General features: G+C 50.1%; 6 protein-coding genes across 6 annotated transcripts; 2 read left to right on the forward strand and 4 right to left on the reverse strand.

The window, feature by feature from the left end:
* Nucleotides 1–356: 356 nt before the first annotated feature.
* N7484_006221 (mitochondrial 54S ribosomal protein mL40) lies at nt 357–1,003 on the forward strand (the record flags this gene model as incomplete). Its single annotated transcript, XM_057116639.1, has 2 exons — nt 357–579; nt 660–1,003. The coding sequence occupies 2 exons, from the start codon at nt 357–359 to the stop codon at nt 1,001–1,003; spliced, it is 567 nt and encodes a 188-aa protein (XP_056972522.1).
* Nucleotides 1,004–1,806: 803 nt separating this feature from the next.
* Nucleotides 1,807–2,752, reverse strand: rho2 (uncharacterized protein; the record flags this gene model as incomplete). Its single annotated transcript, XM_057116640.1, has 5 exons — nt 1,807–2,094; nt 2,143–2,334; nt 2,391–2,396; nt 2,450–2,528; nt 2,718–2,752. 5 exons carry the CDS (start codon nt 2,750–2,752, stop codon nt 1,807–1,809), a joined length of 600 nt encoding a protein of 199 aa, XP_056972523.1.
* Nucleotides 2,753–4,316: 1,564 nt separating this feature from the next.
* Nucleotides 4,317–7,864, forward strand: N7484_006223 (uncharacterized protein; the record flags this gene model as incomplete). Its single annotated transcript, XM_057116641.1, has 3 exons — nt 4,317–5,376; nt 5,433–5,677; nt 5,717–7,864. The coding sequence occupies 3 exons, from the start codon at nt 4,317–4,319 to the stop codon at nt 7,862–7,864; spliced, it is 3,453 nt and encodes a 1,150-aa protein (XP_056972524.1).
* Nucleotides 7,865–8,947: 1,083 nt separating this feature from the next.
* On the reverse strand, nt 8,948–11,807 carry N7484_006224 (vacuolar protein sorting-associated protein 35; the record flags this gene model as incomplete). The annotated part of the gene is made up of 5 exons (XM_057116642.1): nt 8,948–9,262; nt 9,317–9,865; nt 9,918–10,888; nt 10,944–11,581; nt 11,671–11,807. 5 exons carry the CDS (start codon nt 11,805–11,807, stop codon nt 8,948–8,950), a joined length of 2,610 nt encoding a protein of 869 aa, XP_056972525.1.
* Nucleotides 11,808–12,160: 353 nt separating this feature from the next.
* Nucleotides 12,161–13,345, reverse strand: N7484_006225 (uncharacterized protein; the record flags this gene model as incomplete). Its single annotated transcript, XM_057116643.1, has 1 exon — nt 12,161–13,345. The coding sequence occupies one exon, from the start codon at nt 13,343–13,345 to the stop codon at nt 12,161–12,163; it is 1,185 nt and encodes a 394-aa protein (XP_056972526.1).
* A 689-nt stretch (nt 13,346–14,034) lies between these two features.
* On the reverse strand, nt 14,035–17,895 carry N7484_006226 (DEAD/DEAH box helicase; the record flags this gene model as incomplete). Its single annotated transcript, XM_057116644.1, has 3 exons — nt 14,035–14,286; nt 14,387–17,834; nt 17,882–17,895. The coding sequence occupies 3 exons, from the start codon at nt 17,893–17,895 to the stop codon at nt 14,035–14,037; spliced, it is 3,714 nt and encodes a 1,237-aa protein (XP_056972527.1).

The raw sequence follows: 17,895 nt of genomic DNA on the forward strand, positions 1-17,895 counted from the left end.
AGATACCGCTGCACATTACGATTCATATTCTTATCTGATATATTGCCACTCTTCTCGGATCTTCTCAAACGGACTATGCATTTTGATCATTGTATGTAACATCAGGAGCATATTTAACATGACCAAGGGGAAAAAGCCTGATTTCATGAAACATGGATGTTTGCTGATTGAACCTTTACCATTTGACAATAAATTAAAGGCAATTAATTGATTTGTACTCGTAGAGTTGCTATTCAGGTATATTGATTTAAGCGCGCGGCTAATCAAAGGCGGCGACGATTCTGCCGTCAGGGAATTATTCGCCCTGAACAGCACCGCGACATCCTCTTCTACAACCCCCATATACCCCAACCACAATGCGGTCTCTATCACCAGCGCTCGCTTCCCTTGCGAATGTCTTCCGGATTCCCATGTCGCTGGCGCCTGTGCGCCCTTCGGTCACCCGTGCCTGCCAAGAGACCCTGACCCGACGAGCAACACAACCAGGCCCGGTCACCGCAGCCGTGCAATCCGCCCCATTCTCATCGACAAGCTCAATGGCCAAGCGTGCAGGCCGCCCTGGAACAGACAAGCGAATCAGTATGTCCCACCCATTGCCGGCAATGCCTAACCGCGAACACCACATGCCACCCTCAAGTTCCGATGCTAACATTATCCAGCCCTTATTCGCTACTTCCTCCACCACCCCCTCACCCCACGTCCCCTCCGCTTCTCCCGTAATCGTTTCCTGCGTCACTGGACTATCCACCGTACCTGGCAACTCTTCCAGGCGAAGCAGCGTCAAAACCACGAACTCGAGCTGCAGCGTCAGTACCAGAGCATGCAGGCTGCGTGTGAGGAGCTGCGGACTGGTGCCGGTGATGGTGGCAGGCTGTTCCGGAAATCGATGAACAAGAAGGGTATCTTCAATGATATGTTCCCTATCGAGTACGGACGTATGCAGACCGACTACCCCCCTGCTGAAGGGTGGAACCATGAGTGGAAGCGGCCATCGAAGAAATAGACGTGAGACCCTGTTATTGAGCATTGGTTATGTTGACTAGGTGAGATTTGAGGCACTTGCTTGATATGCCTTGGGTTGTCTTGTATCATTGGCGCCATGTACTATATATGCATTTTATCTTCTTTGTCAAGGTCAATTGGGATTAAATCGAGGACCCATGAATTTCTTTTGCTGCTTTTCTTCCAATACATACTAAGGCGGACGTAGAATTTGTATTTGGCTTGGGAAAACCCTCAATTGGTATGGATTCATTAATTTGGTGGGCCCTACGACTAGATGCTTGTAGTGCCTGAATGTAAATTACAAGACAGAATCCGAGGTCAAGTGTTTAATTATGTAGTCCCGGAAAAAAAAAAAAGGTAACACATAGGATGAAAGGAGGGAGTGACAGGAAATACTACAGAGATAGGTTAAAGGAGCGGGTTCGCCATGCACGTTGGGGAATTTGCGAAAGAGAGTCAGGGAGAGGTATCCGGAGTTGCACGTGCATAAAGTCGGAAGAATGAGGCAAAGCAACGGCCAGTCAAGGAAAGACATGAAGTGAAGGAAAAAAAGAACAAATGTACTCCGAGAGAGAATAGACACGGCCAAAACAGCCAAGGCAAAATAAAAGGCATGGCCCAAGCCAATCGACCAGGCGAGCACTATAACCTCCCAAACGCCAATGATGCATGATACAGCGGAAGGTCGATTGAACGGCAAACTAGAGCTTGAACCAAGTTCATCGCTTTCCCAAGTCGAGAGAGTAAATAAACCGAACGCTGGCAGAGAAAGCAATTGCAATGTCGCACATTCTGATGTCGTTATAGCACCACGCAACAGGAGCTTTTCCGCTTGTCAAAGGTCAAGAGCGCGGCTCGGGTGGCTGCTTCAAACACATCGTCGACACCCTCACCGGTCAGAGAGGAGCATTCGAGGTATTTGCGGGCTCCGATGCTGGTGCCAATGTCGTTGCCCTCTTTGGTTGTGACGAATTTAAGGGACTTTTTGCGCATTTCTTCGATAGCCAATGGGTCTTCTCGCAGATCTTTCTTGAGGCCGACTAGGATAATGGGTACACCGGGACACCGTTCGTTCGCCTCCTCGATCCACTATCAAAGGTTAGCGGCCAAACCATATTGCTAGCAGACCTGACGTACCTTGTGTTTCACATTCTCCAAGCTGTCTGGTGTGTCCATAGCGAACCCGATCAGGATGACATGAGCCTTCGAGTATGCTAATGGGCGCAACCGTTCATAATCTTCTTGTCCAGCTGTATCCCAAAGAGCCAATTGTACGGAACGGCCATCGACCCGGCAATCCGTCACGTAGTTTTCGAATACGGTGGGGACCTAGGAAGCAAGTCAGAGTTGTCGGATTATAAGGGCGGCTGATCGGGTTAACTAACATAGTGCTGTCAGAAGTTAGCTCATGTTCTCTACCACGCAACATATGGAGTTGACTTACGGTTGGGAAGTAGCCGAGTGTGAAAACGCTGAGTAAACTGGTTTTCCCGCACGCGCCATCTCCGATGATCACAAGCTTTCTGGAAGTGTCAGTTGAGGTTAGCATTGTGACGGTATCAGTACAGAAATTCAATTGTAGATTTTGCAAGATCTTTTCCAGTCATCCGCGGGATGGAATTGCCACTCTGCGGAGACGTTGGAAGGGTCTCGTACGATCTAGGCCGGAGGGGGTATGACAAAGTGCAGAGGAAGAAACTGGCCGCGCGTACCTCCGCATAACATTATCGCCCTGTTGTTGCGCCATATTTCAATGGATCGGGTGGGGTAGGGAGTTACCCAAGCGCTGCTTGACAAGAAGATGGAAGAAAATAGAGAGAGATGACCCGATCACAGGTGCGAGATAGTCGAGTCAGGCCCACGAAGGCCGCAACACAAAGAAGCAGGGGTAAGGAGAGGTCAGCCCTGCGCGTACACCGTATTCCCGCCCAATAGCGAAGTGATGCAGCGTGGTCAGCCTAAGGAAAACCAGTGATGTGACTTTTGAGTTCGCAAGGACGGTCGCGCCGGGGCTAAAGCGTAGTCTGTTGGGGGAGTGGGATGCGTTTGACGAATTGGACCAAACACGAGCCTTAGGCTTTGGTCCACCGAGCAGCAAGTAAATACTAAGGTACAATAAAGAAAAAAAAAGAAAAAAAAAAAGTAACGAGAGGTATTGGAAGGTAAGCGAAAAGAGAGTTGCCGGTTTGATAAGATGAAGGGGGGAGAGCGGGAATGCGGTTAGTGTACGCTGTAGGAAACAATCCGGAGATTTAAGGCACACCGGAGGAGAGTTTCGAGGTCTACGCAATTTCTTATGGAATTAGGATTCTAGACAGGGTAGTTTCTCCGTAGAATGACATCTGCTTAGGATCTTCGGCCACTCCGTAGAGATCTTTTCTGTTTGCAAAGTGTGATTTGAAGAAAGTTATTTTTATCATTAGCGCTATGTCTCACTGCGCCAGGTGGAGTAGCAACAACAACATCTGTATTAGCTACATATACGTAGGCAAGACAACTGGTGGGCACTCTCACCGCCTTGTATTCGATCCCGGCATTATTCTTCAGGCGGTGTGACTCTCAGTCAGATGAAGGCATCCTATCGCGCGAACATAGATCTTGCATCAATTCTGGCTCTAAACGTAGCTTTAAAGCCAGGATGAAATGTATGTACAATTTAAGAATATTATAGCAAAACCCAGTAAAAACGGAGAATGAAACGACCTGGTGCCTGAATAATCGGGCAGCAGCTCGCTTCCGGCGGCTAATTGTCCTGTTGCGGCGGCACGACAACCAGCCAGAACGCAGCAAAGCCCATCGCTCATCCATCATCATTGGTATAGATCTCGCTCCCCTCCTGTACCGTGCTCTCAGGGTTCCGCTCCGTTTGTTTGCTGGCCCTGGTTGATACTTACTAAACCTTTTCCTCCGCGAGTCCGCCAGTCTCCCGCGGCCCGCTCCACCATCACGTCCTGCGCCGGCGGGTTCACTGCCTTTGAACCACCCCCTCCTCCCACCCAGTATCTGGAGCCCCGGCCAACCTCTCTCATTCCCTACCCCCTCGGACCTCCTGACGTGATCAACAAAGGGACTGCGTCTGGACCTTTGTGGACACCCTAAGGGGTTTGTATCTTTTGGTGAGTCCCTGCATGGATTGGGTCGGAGCTTTGTTGGTTCTTTCGCCCTACCGGTCTCCGCTTTTTGTCCTGGCCGTTTTCCCATAACCCCCCCACCCCCCAACTTTTGTCTTTGGTCTCTGACTGCTAACCCTGTGCTGTACTCACGCAGAATTCTGCCGAGGACCGTTGCTCTCAGCTGCATTCAAGTCCACCATGGCGGCTCATGTGTCAGCTAACCCGACACCACCGACAAACAGCGATGCGCGGGGACCTTTGAGCCATACCACCACGGAGAACATGCCTGCACCAGCGCCTGTGAATCGCAAGAAACAGAAACGTCGACAGAAACAGGCGGCCCGCCTCGCCGCAGACCCGTCGGACGTGCACACCTCCGCGGACCTGGACTCGACAGCCGATGACCAACATTCCAATGACCACGAAGTCGACAGTGCAGACCTTGACCATGGATCGGACGATATGTACCATAATGGAGCGCATCATGGCATGGGCAGGAATTCGGTATCCAACGAGTATGACGACGCAGCAGGCTCGAAAACAAAGAAAAAGAAGAATAAGAAAGGCCGATCCGACTCCCGCACTCTCGCCGACGGCAGCTCAACTCCTCTTTCCTCGCCTTCCGCTAGCTTTTCGCACCCTCCACATTCACACTCGCTGCCATTTTCTCGATTTCCTGCCAAGTCCGGCAAGGAAAACAGTATCTGGAACCAGTCTTCTTTGGAGGAACGTGAAAATATTCGGAAATTCTGGTTTGAATTGGGCGAAGAAGAGAGGCGTCAGCTGGTAAAAGTAGAGAAAGACGCCGTCCTGAAGAAGATGAAAGAGCAGCAGAAACACTCCTGCAGCTGTACCGTCTGTGGCCGAAAGCGAACCGCAATCGAGGAAGAGCTTGAGGTCTTGTATGATGCGTACTATGAGGAGCTGGAGCAATACGCCAACAATAACCAAGGCTCATTTGACGAAGGCGCACCTATCATCCCTCCACCTCGATTATACCAACCACCTCTTCGATCTCCTGGTCAGCATACCCGCACGCACGGCCAATATCACCCGTCAAGGGGCCGAGTTCAGGAGCTGCCTGAGGATGAAGAGGAGGATGAAGAAGACGACGATTTAGAAGAGGATTATGACGACGACGAGGAAGAAGAAGAAGATGAGGATGATGAGCTGTACAGTGATGATGAGTTCGAAGACGATGAAGCTCGCACCGCTCGGGCAGACTTTTTCGCTTTTGGAAACAGTTTGACTGTGAAAGGTGCGTTTTGATATACTGATCCAAAGTTTGGTTGTTTTCTGACTGTTCCTGGTTAGATGGTATCCTCACTGTGGCAGACGATCTTCTCAAAAACGATGGCAAGCACTTCATTGACATGATGGAGCAACTAGCCGAGCGTCGAATGCAACGAGAAGAAGACACACAGTACAACATCGCTGCCGCCCACCAGTCATTCCATGCTGGTCATAATCACGGGCCCCTCGATGATGACGATTATGACGACGAAGAGGACGAAGATTATGACAGCCAGGAAGAGGAAGAGTTTGATGAAGACGAGATGGTATGTGACACTATCTTCTTGAATGACTTATATTGACAGATTAAGGATGCTATGACCGAAGAACAGCGCATGCAAGAAGGCCGCCGGATGTTCCAAATATTTGCCGCTCGCATGTTTGAACAACGTGTCATGACCGCATATCGAGAGAAAGTTGCAGAACAACGCCAGAAACAGCTCATTGAGGAGCTCCTAGAAGAGGAGACGCGGAATGAGCAGCGCAATGCGAAGAAGGCCCGGGAAGCATTGAAGAAGAAGGATAAGAAGCGATTACAGAAGCAGGCCAAAGAAGAAGAGAAAGCTCGTCGGGACGCCGAGAAAGCGGCTGAAGAAGCCGCAATGAAGGCTGCCCAGGAGAAAAAGCTCGAGGAACAACGGTTGAGGCGTGAAGAACAGCGATTAAAGCGAGAGGCTGAACGCAAGGCTCAAGAAGAGGAACGTGCGCGCAAGGAAGCAGAGAAGCAACGGCGTCTCAAAGAAGAGAGGGAGCGGCAAGCGGAGGCAGAACGCAAGCAACGAGAGCAGAAGGAGGAGAAGAAAAGGCGCGAGGAAAGTAAGCGCAAGGAGAAGGAAGAGCGTGAAGCCCGTGAGAAGAAGTTGAAAGAGGAGCAGCGCGAGGAGCAGGCAAAGCGGGATCGTGAGGCCGCAGCTAAGGCCGAGCATGATGCTAGAGAACGTTCCGGGAAACGGGATATCCAAGCAAAACCTGCTCCCCATCCAGGGACAAGTATCACCATGCCGACGAACCTTTCATCGCAGCCCGTTTCTAGCTCCCTCCAATCCCCCAACTACACTCCCGCCGCTCCTAAAGTTTCGACACCGGCGAGACCACGACAGACTTCACAGCAGGGATCTCACACCTCTTCTCCTCACTCTCAGCCATCCTCCTCGGAGATCTTTCCGCAACCTTCCATCTCTCCACGCTCTATGACGCAGTCTCACTCTGGGGCTATTGGTAGTAGACCGGGCCACCACCACCAACCCCCTTTGCACCATCCTCAACCTTCCGCTCCTTTATCACCCTTAGGCAGAACCCACCCTCCTGGTTTCCCAGGCTTCGGCGGGCTACCTTCAAACCCACCAGGCTTGCCAGGTATGAGTGGCCGGCCTCTCGGACCTCCCGACTATCACATGTACTCTCCTAACTCAGCGATGATAAACCCGCTCCGCGCTTTCGCTGGGCCGGGTGGCATCGCTGCGCCCCCCGGAATTAACGGAGTACGTCCAATGCCCTCTGGAAGAGGATTCCCAGATCCTGGACACGGCCTTCCCTTTGCTGGACACGGAATGCCTGGTGCATTCCACCAACCGGGGTCCCACTCAAGACAGCAATCGGGATCGTTCGAACGATCTCCGCTGGAGTCGGGTGGCCAGTGGTCTCGACCTAGTCCTATCAAGCGACCGTCTAGTGGTGCACAAGAGAATGGTCATCAAGTGGACAAACTGAGCACTCAATTGGGCAGCAGCGCGCTACTTGATGATACAGATGCTCACTATTCGTCCAATCTGTCTCAGTCATTGCCTGGTCCCAGTTTGCCAGGGCAGTTCCCTCTCCCATCACGAGCTAGCTTTCAAGGGGCATCATTCTTCACTGAACCTCTGGGATCCAAAACCACCAATTTTGGCGTTGGCCCCACCGGATGGGGTTCGACTTTCGGAAGTCCTGCTTTCCCGGGCTCGTCAACTTGGGGAGCGACAGCAGCCGGTAATGGGAGCGGCTGGCCGCCACAGCTGAAACATAACATCTTCGCACCCCCCAACACGCACCATCGTTCGCACACCTCTCGACCTGTTCTTATTCGTCTTTTGGTGATCCAGGCCTGCAAGACACTCAACACGCACAGCCCCAGGCCCGGTTCTGGAGGTTACCACAACGTCAATCTGGTGCTTATCCAAGTAGAGCTTCTGCGCCCCCCCAACGAGCCCACCATCAAGTTGGACGAGATGCTGGAGATCTGCGACACTGAAGGTAACACTCAGAACGGCGGCGGATCATTCTCTATCAAGGAAGATGCGAACGGCCAGCACGTCAAGTTCGAGCCGGATACCAACAGCGCGTCTGGTCACCGCGGCAGCATTGTCCCAGGTGATATCGGTAGCCCAGTTCCTGGAAATAGCCACCCAGCTGGCCAATTTAACACCGTGCTCCGACCATATCCCCCACCTGCCGGATTGTTTGGCGGAACCTAGCCTCCTTAACCTTCTTCACCCCTTATGAATATGAGCTCCCGGTGGCATGAAATTCATCTTTCTATCCACATCTCTACACGCGTCTTATGGGAATGACTCCTGAATGTCCATCTTTTCTATCTCTTATCCGATTTGTGTTTTTTTTTTTCCTGAATTGAAGCGTCACGGATTAACGTCACACATCCACTCCTCAAGTGTTTTATTTCGAACATGGGTTTCTGCTGATTGGGTTTCTCTTTATCTACTTTGCGGTCGAGTCTACCGGACTTGAATCTGGGGCTGGGTTTTTTTTGTGTACGGTATTGGTATTGTTATTTGCCTTTCTGCATTATGCAGCGATATCCGAGGAGCTTGGGACAATCTCCCTCTCCGTCATCGTCCTTGACGCAATTGCATGATTGAAGGTTTCTTCGTCCATCTGTTTCTAGCCATTGAGGCTGATCTTGTAGTTTCTTTTCCAAGATTGTAGTATCGAATGAAGTGCTAGTTTACTAACTACAGGCCGAGCTGACTAAGTACAGTCAACATTATATGTATCTTCCCGGGGTGAAATTAAGGTTTTGGATAGACTTTTGTGTAAATGAATATCTTTGTTTCCTACAAGCCTGTGGGTATTCATCTCTAAATAATTATTCCAAGCTCTAGAGGTAGTGGGTACTCGCTTTGAAGTCCTCTCAGGGTGATACAATGATGTCTTTCCACCTAAGGACTTTCAAAATCATGTTCTTGCCAAACAAACGTGCGCTGGCAGAACTACCCCGTGGTAATTGCAAAGTAATCCGCTATCGATTGAGAATGAAGAGGTGCTCGAAAGTAGGTAAGGTGTGGTATGACAATGGTACATTTGTATATACTCAAAACGAAAGGAAATAAGCATCACGGGCAGGGGCTGGCTTCCAGAAAGCAAGAGGTAAAAAGGAGATAGGATAAAAAGAGAAATGGCCTCAAGGGTGGTTGAGGCCTCGGGGGTAAAAAAATCCACAATGCACATGTCGCATCTCGTACAACCAAAACAACCCAAATCTGGCAAAAGCTAAGAGCCTTGGCCCAGTTCCAATTAACATCGAAGATCCGCACTTGAATCTACTGCTTCTCGGTAACAACGCCTTCGTAGTCTCGGGTCCGGATGTACTCGAGCGTACGTTCGAAATGACGCTTGGGGCCATCGAGGTTGGGGTTGGGCTCATCCTCGGTGTTCGATAGATTCGAGTGGATGAGCTCAATAAGTCCATTCAGGTACTTGGTGGTGACCGTCTCGTTTTGCTGGTCGAAGTAATAGACATAACGATTGAGGATCTCGACGAAAAGCTCGACAGAAACGGCTGTATCCATGCAGGCGTCGGCAACACGAAGAGCTCGCTGGAGGCACTCCAGAACTCTTTTCCCATCGCGGTAGAGCTGTTGTTATTGTGAGTATAGAAATTGAGAAAGCAGGGTGTTATATGCACTTACATTCTTGGGATCCTCCTCCCCGCGCTGCGGGTTCTCAACAACCCACCATAGGTGACTTGCAAGGTAAACTGCGCGGCACTGATCTGGCTTCTTGAGAAGCTTGCTGCCATGGAGTGCGGCTTTGGTAATCAAGGTATCGTAGTTCTCCTTGGAGAAGCCGCGTGCACCGTGTAGGGCCCCAGATATGATGCAGACTGCCTGAAATTGGGCACGAGAGTCGCTAATAGAATCTTCGTAGATGGTAAATGCTTGCGCGAAGAACTCGTAGCTAACTTCTTCAAAGCCAGTCTGGTCTGCGACCTCACCGCACATTACAAACAACCGCAGCGCCAAGTCGACGCAGCCTGGATTCACCCGCTGGTACAGGTTGTTTACGCATTGATGCAGGAAGCGGTATAGAGCGGATGATTGCGACTGCCAGTTGTCATCGTAGTGCTCGCGGGACTTCAACTTCCGAGCTAGGCGAATCGAAGCTGTCACAATAGCAGGGGTGGTGTAACGGATGCGCTCATTTCCATCCGCATAGGCCTTGCGCGTTGCCTGAAGGAGCTATATATGAAGTTAGTTCAGTATCATCAAATCTCAGACTGAAGATCCATACCTTAAGCTGAGTATCATTGTCTGGCCCCTGAATCAAATGCACCAATCTTGCGAGCCACCCTTGCTCCTCAACTGTCTCATCCGTTTCTCCTCCACGGCGCTGATTTTGCACTCCCGGGTATCCAACAGTTTGTTGGATACCCTCCTTGATCAAAACTCTTGCGGTTTGTAAAACTCGGTCAAGGTTCTCTGGGCTCGAAATGACAATCTTGTTTTTGAGCAGACTCTTGATAATCTCACCTGCAATAGATCTCCGAGTGGGATACGACTGCGATGTCAGGAGTGGCAGATAGTGTGGCAAAGCTAGGGCAGTAAAAATCGAGACATAAGAACGGATGGGGGCGTTAAGAAGTTGCAGGATCTGTTGCTGTGTCGGTGCTGAGTGCAGATCAGCGTGGTCAGTGTATTCGGCTGTCTTTTGGGCCGCAAAATCCAAGACCTGATCAACATATTCCAACCGATCGGGGTAAATGTTCAATGCAAGATTGACAAGCGATACTAGAAGAGCCATGGTATCTTGGATTGGCAATGCACGGGTCTTGATCAAGTTGACAACCTGATCATAGAAGATGTCATAAAGCTTGACCTCCGCAGGAAGGCTAGGCTTCGTGTCTTTCTCGCTAGTAGGCTCTGTAGTCTTCGGCTCCTCGCTGCTGCTTGGCACCTCAGTCCCATTCTCTTGAGGTGCCTTGCCCTTGGCAGTCTCGCTTGATTCTTGCTTTTTCGTCTCCTTGTCAAGTTCCAGCTTCTCCAATAATCGAGCGACCGCGTCCTCTTCGCTCTGTTTCCGAGCTTCTGAGTCCGGCTCAGCTGATTCTGTCTCTCCTTCCTTCGCCGCGTATGTGGAAAGACGGTCCATTAACCCAATGACAATTTTCTTGAGATCGACGTATGGGTTCAGTCGGGCGATAGCGGACAAAAGGAGGTCCAGGGTGTGGAGGTGGAATTCATCTGGGAAGACCTTGGTGATCACTGTCGCGCAAGTTAGCAATTGATCTATTTGAGTCATACCGTACAGATAACCTACCTTCTAGGAGATATTCCTGCGCTAGAACATCGCGACACTGCACCACCTGTTCCAGAAGTGCTTGCAGGATACCAGACTGGTATGCCTCGAGATCCACCAACTGACTCAGACGAACAACGTTGCTACCCACGAGTAGCTCAAGCTCACGTCTCTCTTGTATCCGTCGTTCTCGCTCTCGTGATGGGCCCTGGTGCTGAAGCCGCACCCAGAGCTTGTTCATTTCCACGAAATTGGTCAAAACGAAATTGATCGAATCCTGCAGATTTCCCTCCGGTCCATCTCCAGTCCCAGAAGGCAAGTAGTCCCGTGCTTGACCGGAGAGATAGTATCGCAAAAACAGACCCCGAATCGGGTGCTGAATACCACGGCTCATCTCCATCATATCCTTCATAATTTCCTTGACCGGCGCATCCTCCACTGACATGTACACAGTCCCGACGGTGATCATGAGGTACAAGCGAGGAACGATATTCCCGGCATACTGGACGAGCTCGTACAGGTCCGCTAGGTGGTTCACCGGGTGATTCTCCTTCAGGTAGACGGATAGGTGTCGCAGCGCATCGAAAACGGCCATGTAGAGTTCGTAATACTGCTTCGGACCGAGGCTAGGTGTTCGCAATTCGGATACTAGAGTCGATCTGCAGTCCCCAAATTGGGGGTTGATTAGCACATAAATTCATTGCGCGGCGGCCCGGCATGGCTGCCTGCCGAGGAGAGGACAGCTCACCCGCACTTGAGCGCATCCATGAGCTTCCCAGGGGTCTCTAAGCATTTGCGCATCATGGCCGACTGTTGCCTCACCACCCCCAATGCCTCCTCAAGGAGGCGGGTTTGGTCCTCCGGGACAGGCGGTGGGCTGGCCATGGTGGAGGGAGTGAGGGGGAGCTGAGGGATGAAAGCAGGCGGTAAACAGCTGCGCCTTTAGAGCAATGATCGAGCTTGCAAGGGGCTCTTCACCACGCTTAACAATTCATACGAGAATTGAAGGTTTGGTTGTTGGTTGATTTGTGGTGTTTAGAGCAGAGGAAGAGGGAGGTTAGTTGGAGCAGGATAAGCTAATGAGATGCCGTGACACCATATGGGGTCGACACCCCCCGAAACGTCACTGAACACGATTTTCATATTCCAAACTGATCTTGTTCTGCACACTTTCCTATTTCAAATTGTTTAAAAATCAAAGAAAAACTTAAATAACAAGAAAATTATGAATAAAACGCCTAACGAGTCAGCCGGACCAAATCCACGTCAAAGTCCTCCGCCCGAACGACTCCTGGCGCTGGCAAATGCTCTTGCCCTCCGATTTGAGCGCCGCATTCCGGGCACGAGGCCAACTCCACAGCTCCTCCACATTCTCCAATGGTGAACGGATGGCCATTGCGACAATAGTACCAGTGTCCTGTCCCCGTAAAGTCCTGAGCCATGACTGAAATGATTGCCATGCGCTCCGTGCTGCTGATCCCAGCATAGAATGTACCCCCTTGAAGCATCTTTTTGGCGTTATCAATCTCGCTGGCCAGTCCACTTGTTTGACCGGAGTATTCCTCGCAAAGTTTTCGCGCCTTAGAAATGCAAAGAAGGCCATTCTGTAGATGGCTTGTGCCTAGCTCCTCGGACACGTACGCGCGTTCCATGGCATAAAGCTCGGCTTCAAAAATAAACCCTTCCACCTGGTGTACCCGCCGCTCGCTGGCGGTAGCCTCATGGGTAAGACGACGGCAATCATTCCGCAGAATTCTCAGGTCAATTTTGAGCGGTGCTTCTTTGTAAATGGCTAACTTTTCTAGCGCCAGAAAATCTGACAGCAGAGCCAGATCAAGTCGGATACTTAGAGCCGCTCCTTGAAGCAATCCCTTAGTTTGCAGGATTTCGTCTCCGAACTTGAAGTCCGCTGTGGTCGTTTTGCGTTGCTGCGCATTGATCACCATGTCACGAACTCGTTGAAAGGGCTGTTCTTCAGGGTTCACAACCCGAACGTATTCCATGATCCGCTCTCGCAGCTCAATCATCTTGTTCCATCTCCGAGGCTTCGCGCTGTTCATGACAGGCTGCATCACCTCCAGTTGTTCCTGGCTTTGGCCCTTGATCTCGATATTTGGCCACCTGGCCATCTCTAGAAGATCGACTTCTCGAAGCTTCCGGCTTTCTCGAGTGAGTTGTTGTGCAAGGGGGACGAATTCTTGGTTCAGACGGAGAATGAGCTTCTTCGTGGATTCATCCAGAAGAGCTCGCCGAACTAGTCGACCATATCTGGCAATGTCTCGTAAGTGGCCGCGGCAGATTCCACAGGTCTTTATATCTTCTATCGAGAATGGCCGCGATGAAACAAGCAGGGCGATGGGTTTGCCATCGGCGTCAACTTTGTAATGTTTCTGCAAGTCCATTTGCGCATCCATGCTTTCCATGGTAAATAAATGACCACACCGAGGGAAAATACAAGGATTGACATCAAGATCAATATCCTTGTATGCGACACCAAGTATATAATCCACGTCACGGTCTCTGATAACATCAGCTGCACAAGCCTGGCAGTAGGTTGAGGGTGGACACTTCTCTCCGCACACCGAAGGACACTGATGTCCGCACTTGATGGTTTTCTCACACCGACGAGAACAAGGAACGTGGTCGCAAGGAGCGGCACAGGGCATCGAGCACTTGCTGTGTGGGCATATAGAAAGACACTCAATTTCTGCACATGGGGCACAGGGCTCAAAACACTGCTTTGAGCATTGTGAATGACCGCAGGCGACGTCACATTTAGCCTTGCATGGAGGACAAGCCTTGGTGCCATGGCAAGTAGTAATACAACTGTGTGCACATGTCGTGCGCTTTCGTCCACAAACTTGCTGACAATGCCCGTGGTTAACTTGGATTTTGCCGTCAAATTTCTTGGTACAACCAGAGCACGCTTTCTTGCAAGCGTGACCACACGGCAAGTCACGCCGACATTGAGCATTGCATTGATACTCAGAAGAGTGGACGTCCATATAACATGCAGCGTCCACTTTGTGTCCGCAGTGAGGAATAGTCTTTTCGACGTTCACATGACATAGGGCCTGCGAGGTATGGTGATTCTCCCAGCATGGCAATCTTTTTATGATATGGCCGCATTTGAGCTTGAGGCCTTCTTGGTCAACGTTGACCATGCACTTCTCTGGGCAGGGATCGCCACATGCGTTTGGACATACATGATGGCACCCGTGTGGATGCCGTCCGCAAGGCTCCAGGCACTTAACTGCACTGTGCAGAATATCAGAATGACATTTTTGTGGGCAAGGATGGCCACATAGTAGACGTTCGGAACAATGTAGATCACAGCCTCCTTCGGGCGAGAGCCGAAGAAAATCTTCGGGTTTGGAAACCATTATGAGTGTTTCTGGGTGTCGTGGACACTGTAGTTCGAACGCCCGACCAATATTTCTACCTCGACGTAGACCTTTAAGGACCTGGGCCCAGATTTCGATGTGCCTCAATGTCTCGGAGTTGCCGATAATGTACATCCCATGTTTAGCCCGGGACAGAAGGACATTAATGCGATTAGGAGCGCGCAAAAAGCCACAGTTATGCGCCTTGTTGCTTCTGACAAGTGATACAATCACCACTTTGGCCTCCTCTCCTTGAAAGTTGTCTACTGTTGAAACCCTCAAAACGCGAGATAGAGGCGTTTGGACAACCGAAGGTTTTTGCACAATTGGTGTATTTTTTGCGGGCAGATATTCGAAGCCGGCTTTTTCGAGATCATCTTGGTCCTGTTTACTCAACCCAAGGATAACCCAATCGCTCATCTTCTGTCGCAGCCTGTGTAACTGGCCCAGATAGGGGGTCAAAACAGCAATGTCCCGCTCATTGTATCCGCCCTGGCGAACGAGGTGGTTGACAAGCGCAACTGTCATGTCGATTTCAAATTGATTCCAATAAGAACGAGAGGTCAACGTGTCTCCTGCATTCGAAATCTGGCCTTCTAGGACTCGATGATCCAGCCAAAATAGTCTTCTCTTCATGCCAGACACTTCAGGGTAGTTTGAAACAACCTGGTGATCCTTAAGGCGCGGGTACAAAGGACCACGAATCAGCTGTGCAATTGAAGAATGCATTCTTCGCTGTGTCTCTAAGACTTTGAAAGGTAGTCCACAGCCCATTGGATTGTCGCTCGAATCCACCAATCTCTCAAACAGAGATACGTCGAGGGAATATTTTTCACCACCATTGGGATTTGCTCTGCAGAGATCGTAGCTCTCAACATGCGGAGGCAATTGTTGATGGTCCCCAATGAGGATCAAATGCTCTACTTTAGGCAGAATAGCTGTCAAAAGATGAGGCTCGAGGACTTCCCCGGCCTCCTCACATAAGACCACCTTGCACTGTAGATTTTGAAGCATCTCCAATCGTCTCGCAAGACCCGAGGTCGTCATTCCTACAACATCCGCATCTTGCAGACATCGAAGATACAACTCATTTTGGATTTGGCTGTAGCGTGACTTATGTGCATTGTGTAATTTGACCGTTTCAGCGGCCGTTTTGTGGGCCGTTGCCCGGATTTCTTCAGTCCAATGGCTGTATATTATCCGGCGTTCGTCGTGAGACATGCGGTGCAGATGAGCCGGCTCTAATTCTTCCACGCTGCGAGGTTCAGTCTTTGTCTTTGTACCTGATATCGCCCAACCTCTGATGATAGAGCCAGGGGGTCTGGACATCGTAGACCGAACTCCATCTGCATCCTCTCCAAACAATTGTTGGGCATGGTGCGGATAAAATATGCGAAGAAAGTTGATCAACTCGGCATGAGAAGCTTCTTTCTGGAGACAAAGTTTGTTGAAGTCGATTTCATCCTGCTGCATCGCACGACGCTCCCGATATGTGGAGCTCTTCTCCATCTTTGTTTTCTCCACTCCTTTTGCAACATTGCATAAGTTCAGTGAAGTTAATCTTTCTGACTTGGACTGACCACCGATTCGAATGATATTTGAAGTGATTTTCTTGTCTATCAATGCTTCCAGCAATTGATCCAATGCATGATTAGTGAAAGTCACACAGATAATTGGGCCGAGACACGGCCTTGCCCGTGGCTGGCCTTGCTCCTTGCTGTCTAGAAGAACTTTAATCAAGGCTGCTCCGATGTAGCTCTTGCCCGTGCCAGGTGGTCCTTGAATTAGGCCAATCTTGTTTTGTAGACAATGAACGAGGGCTGCAGCTTGAGCTTCATCCAAGGTCGAATTTTCGCTCAATTTTTGTAAATCGACTGGTTGACTTGGGTGAACGAAGAAAGCATCTTGGTTTTTCTTTAAAGATGCAAGATTGAACATGAACCCGGGTCTCCGAGAATACAACGGAGGACTGAGATGCGAAAGATCCGGTGAAGGCATGAGAAGATCTGAAAAAGGCAGATCTTTAATCAGTTGGAGAGCCCTCAGTGTTGGCTCAAATCCTGGCAAAAGGACCCCAGGGAATTCCAAAAGAGATGAGCTGAAACCGAATTCACCGTATAGATCCAGAACGGTTTTCACGTTCATATCCTGGGGATCAACAAGCACTAATGCAGTTGAAGCAGTCTTTTGTCGCCTCCACAATGAACTTCCGGGTTTCTCTTTCTCGCCGTTGACATCATACCTGGGACCTTTTTCATCGGCAACTGTGCAAAACAAAAGCTTTTTCATTTGGTGGTTTACCAAGCATACAAGGGCACCCGGCTGCAGGCATTTGGAGGCTTCCCACCAAGCTTCTCGTTCAAGGGGCGTTTTCTCTCGTACCTCGATGGGTTGAGGGAACCTGATGTCGACCTCAAGTCCCGCACGCCAGTCGAAACGGCAGTCAACAATAGTCACTCCGGTATAAACAAACTTCTGTGCCTGAGACGGGTTGTCGATAGTCTTGTGGATAGCATTGCGAACCTGACCGACGGTATCCTCCCTGAGAAGGCGAAAATTTCTATCAAGCAGACCATCCAAGCCGTCGAGATGCCACTGTGCTGGATCGTACACTGGCAGATACTCTGAGCGAATAGAGGATATCTCTTCGTAACTTGGCATGATCTCAATATCACGGATGTTGGCATGATCGTTGCTGTGACGTCCGCCAGGGCCGTCACGCTGAAGGGAGAGGGGGTGACGGAGTGTTTCCGTAGTTTTGGTCGACGCCTTCGGGATTGAGTATCCAACACCTAGGCGAAGTTGGAGACGGGTTAAGTGAGCACAACTTTGGTGAAGTTCATTTCCTCCAAGAGCAATGAGGATCATGTGGTAAATCTCGTCGAACCGCTTTGCAAGTTTGTGCAGACTTGGTTGGATCAAAGCCGTCGAGTTGAGATCCACGATACGAGCAAAGAATATCAGGCACACCTCCAATTTTCGGGCAATTGTCTCGTCTTGAGCAGGTCTTTCGAGGATGTTGCACAATTTTCCGAGGATCTCGGCTGCTAAAGTTCCATTGAGACCGAATAAGGAGGCGTAGATTGTGCCCACATGTTTTCTCAGGATCATCGAGCTCAGGACCTTCTCATGTGTGATAATTTCCAGAAAGGGCATAACCTGCAAGCTGAAGATGTGGTCATTTTCGATGTTCTCGAAACTTTGTTGTAGCAGGATGAGAATGATATGCAGACCTTGCTCTTCAGCGAGAGTCTGAATTACATCTTGCATGGATTCTGGATCAGTCTCAATGAGACGACGCGCACTCACGAAGAACTCTTGGAGTTTTCTATCAGAGCCTCGTGTAAATGATTTATTCACAACTTCATTGTGCCATTGTCGAAGCTCTCTTTCTGCTTGGGACAGACGATTTGGTTGCCGAGGCTGGTTTACAGCGTTGCTTTCTATGGGCATTCGGTCGTCTCTGCAGTGCCGGAACCTGCAGTTGAGCTTCCTGCAGCTGCCCGTTCGTTGGAACTCATAACAAATCCTTCTTACGTTAGCATGTATGTATTGTCAGCATGGAGAAATACGAACCCGTTCGATGACAT

The sequence above is a fragment of the Penicillium longicatenatum genome (genome assembly GCF_028827895.1).
Source record: "Penicillium longicatenatum strain IBT 33135 chromosome Unknown contig_3_segment0_segment0, whole genome shotgun sequence".
In the NCBI taxonomy this organism is placed as follows: Eukaryota; Fungi; Ascomycota; class Eurotiomycetes; order Eurotiales; family Aspergillaceae; genus Penicillium; species Penicillium longicatenatum.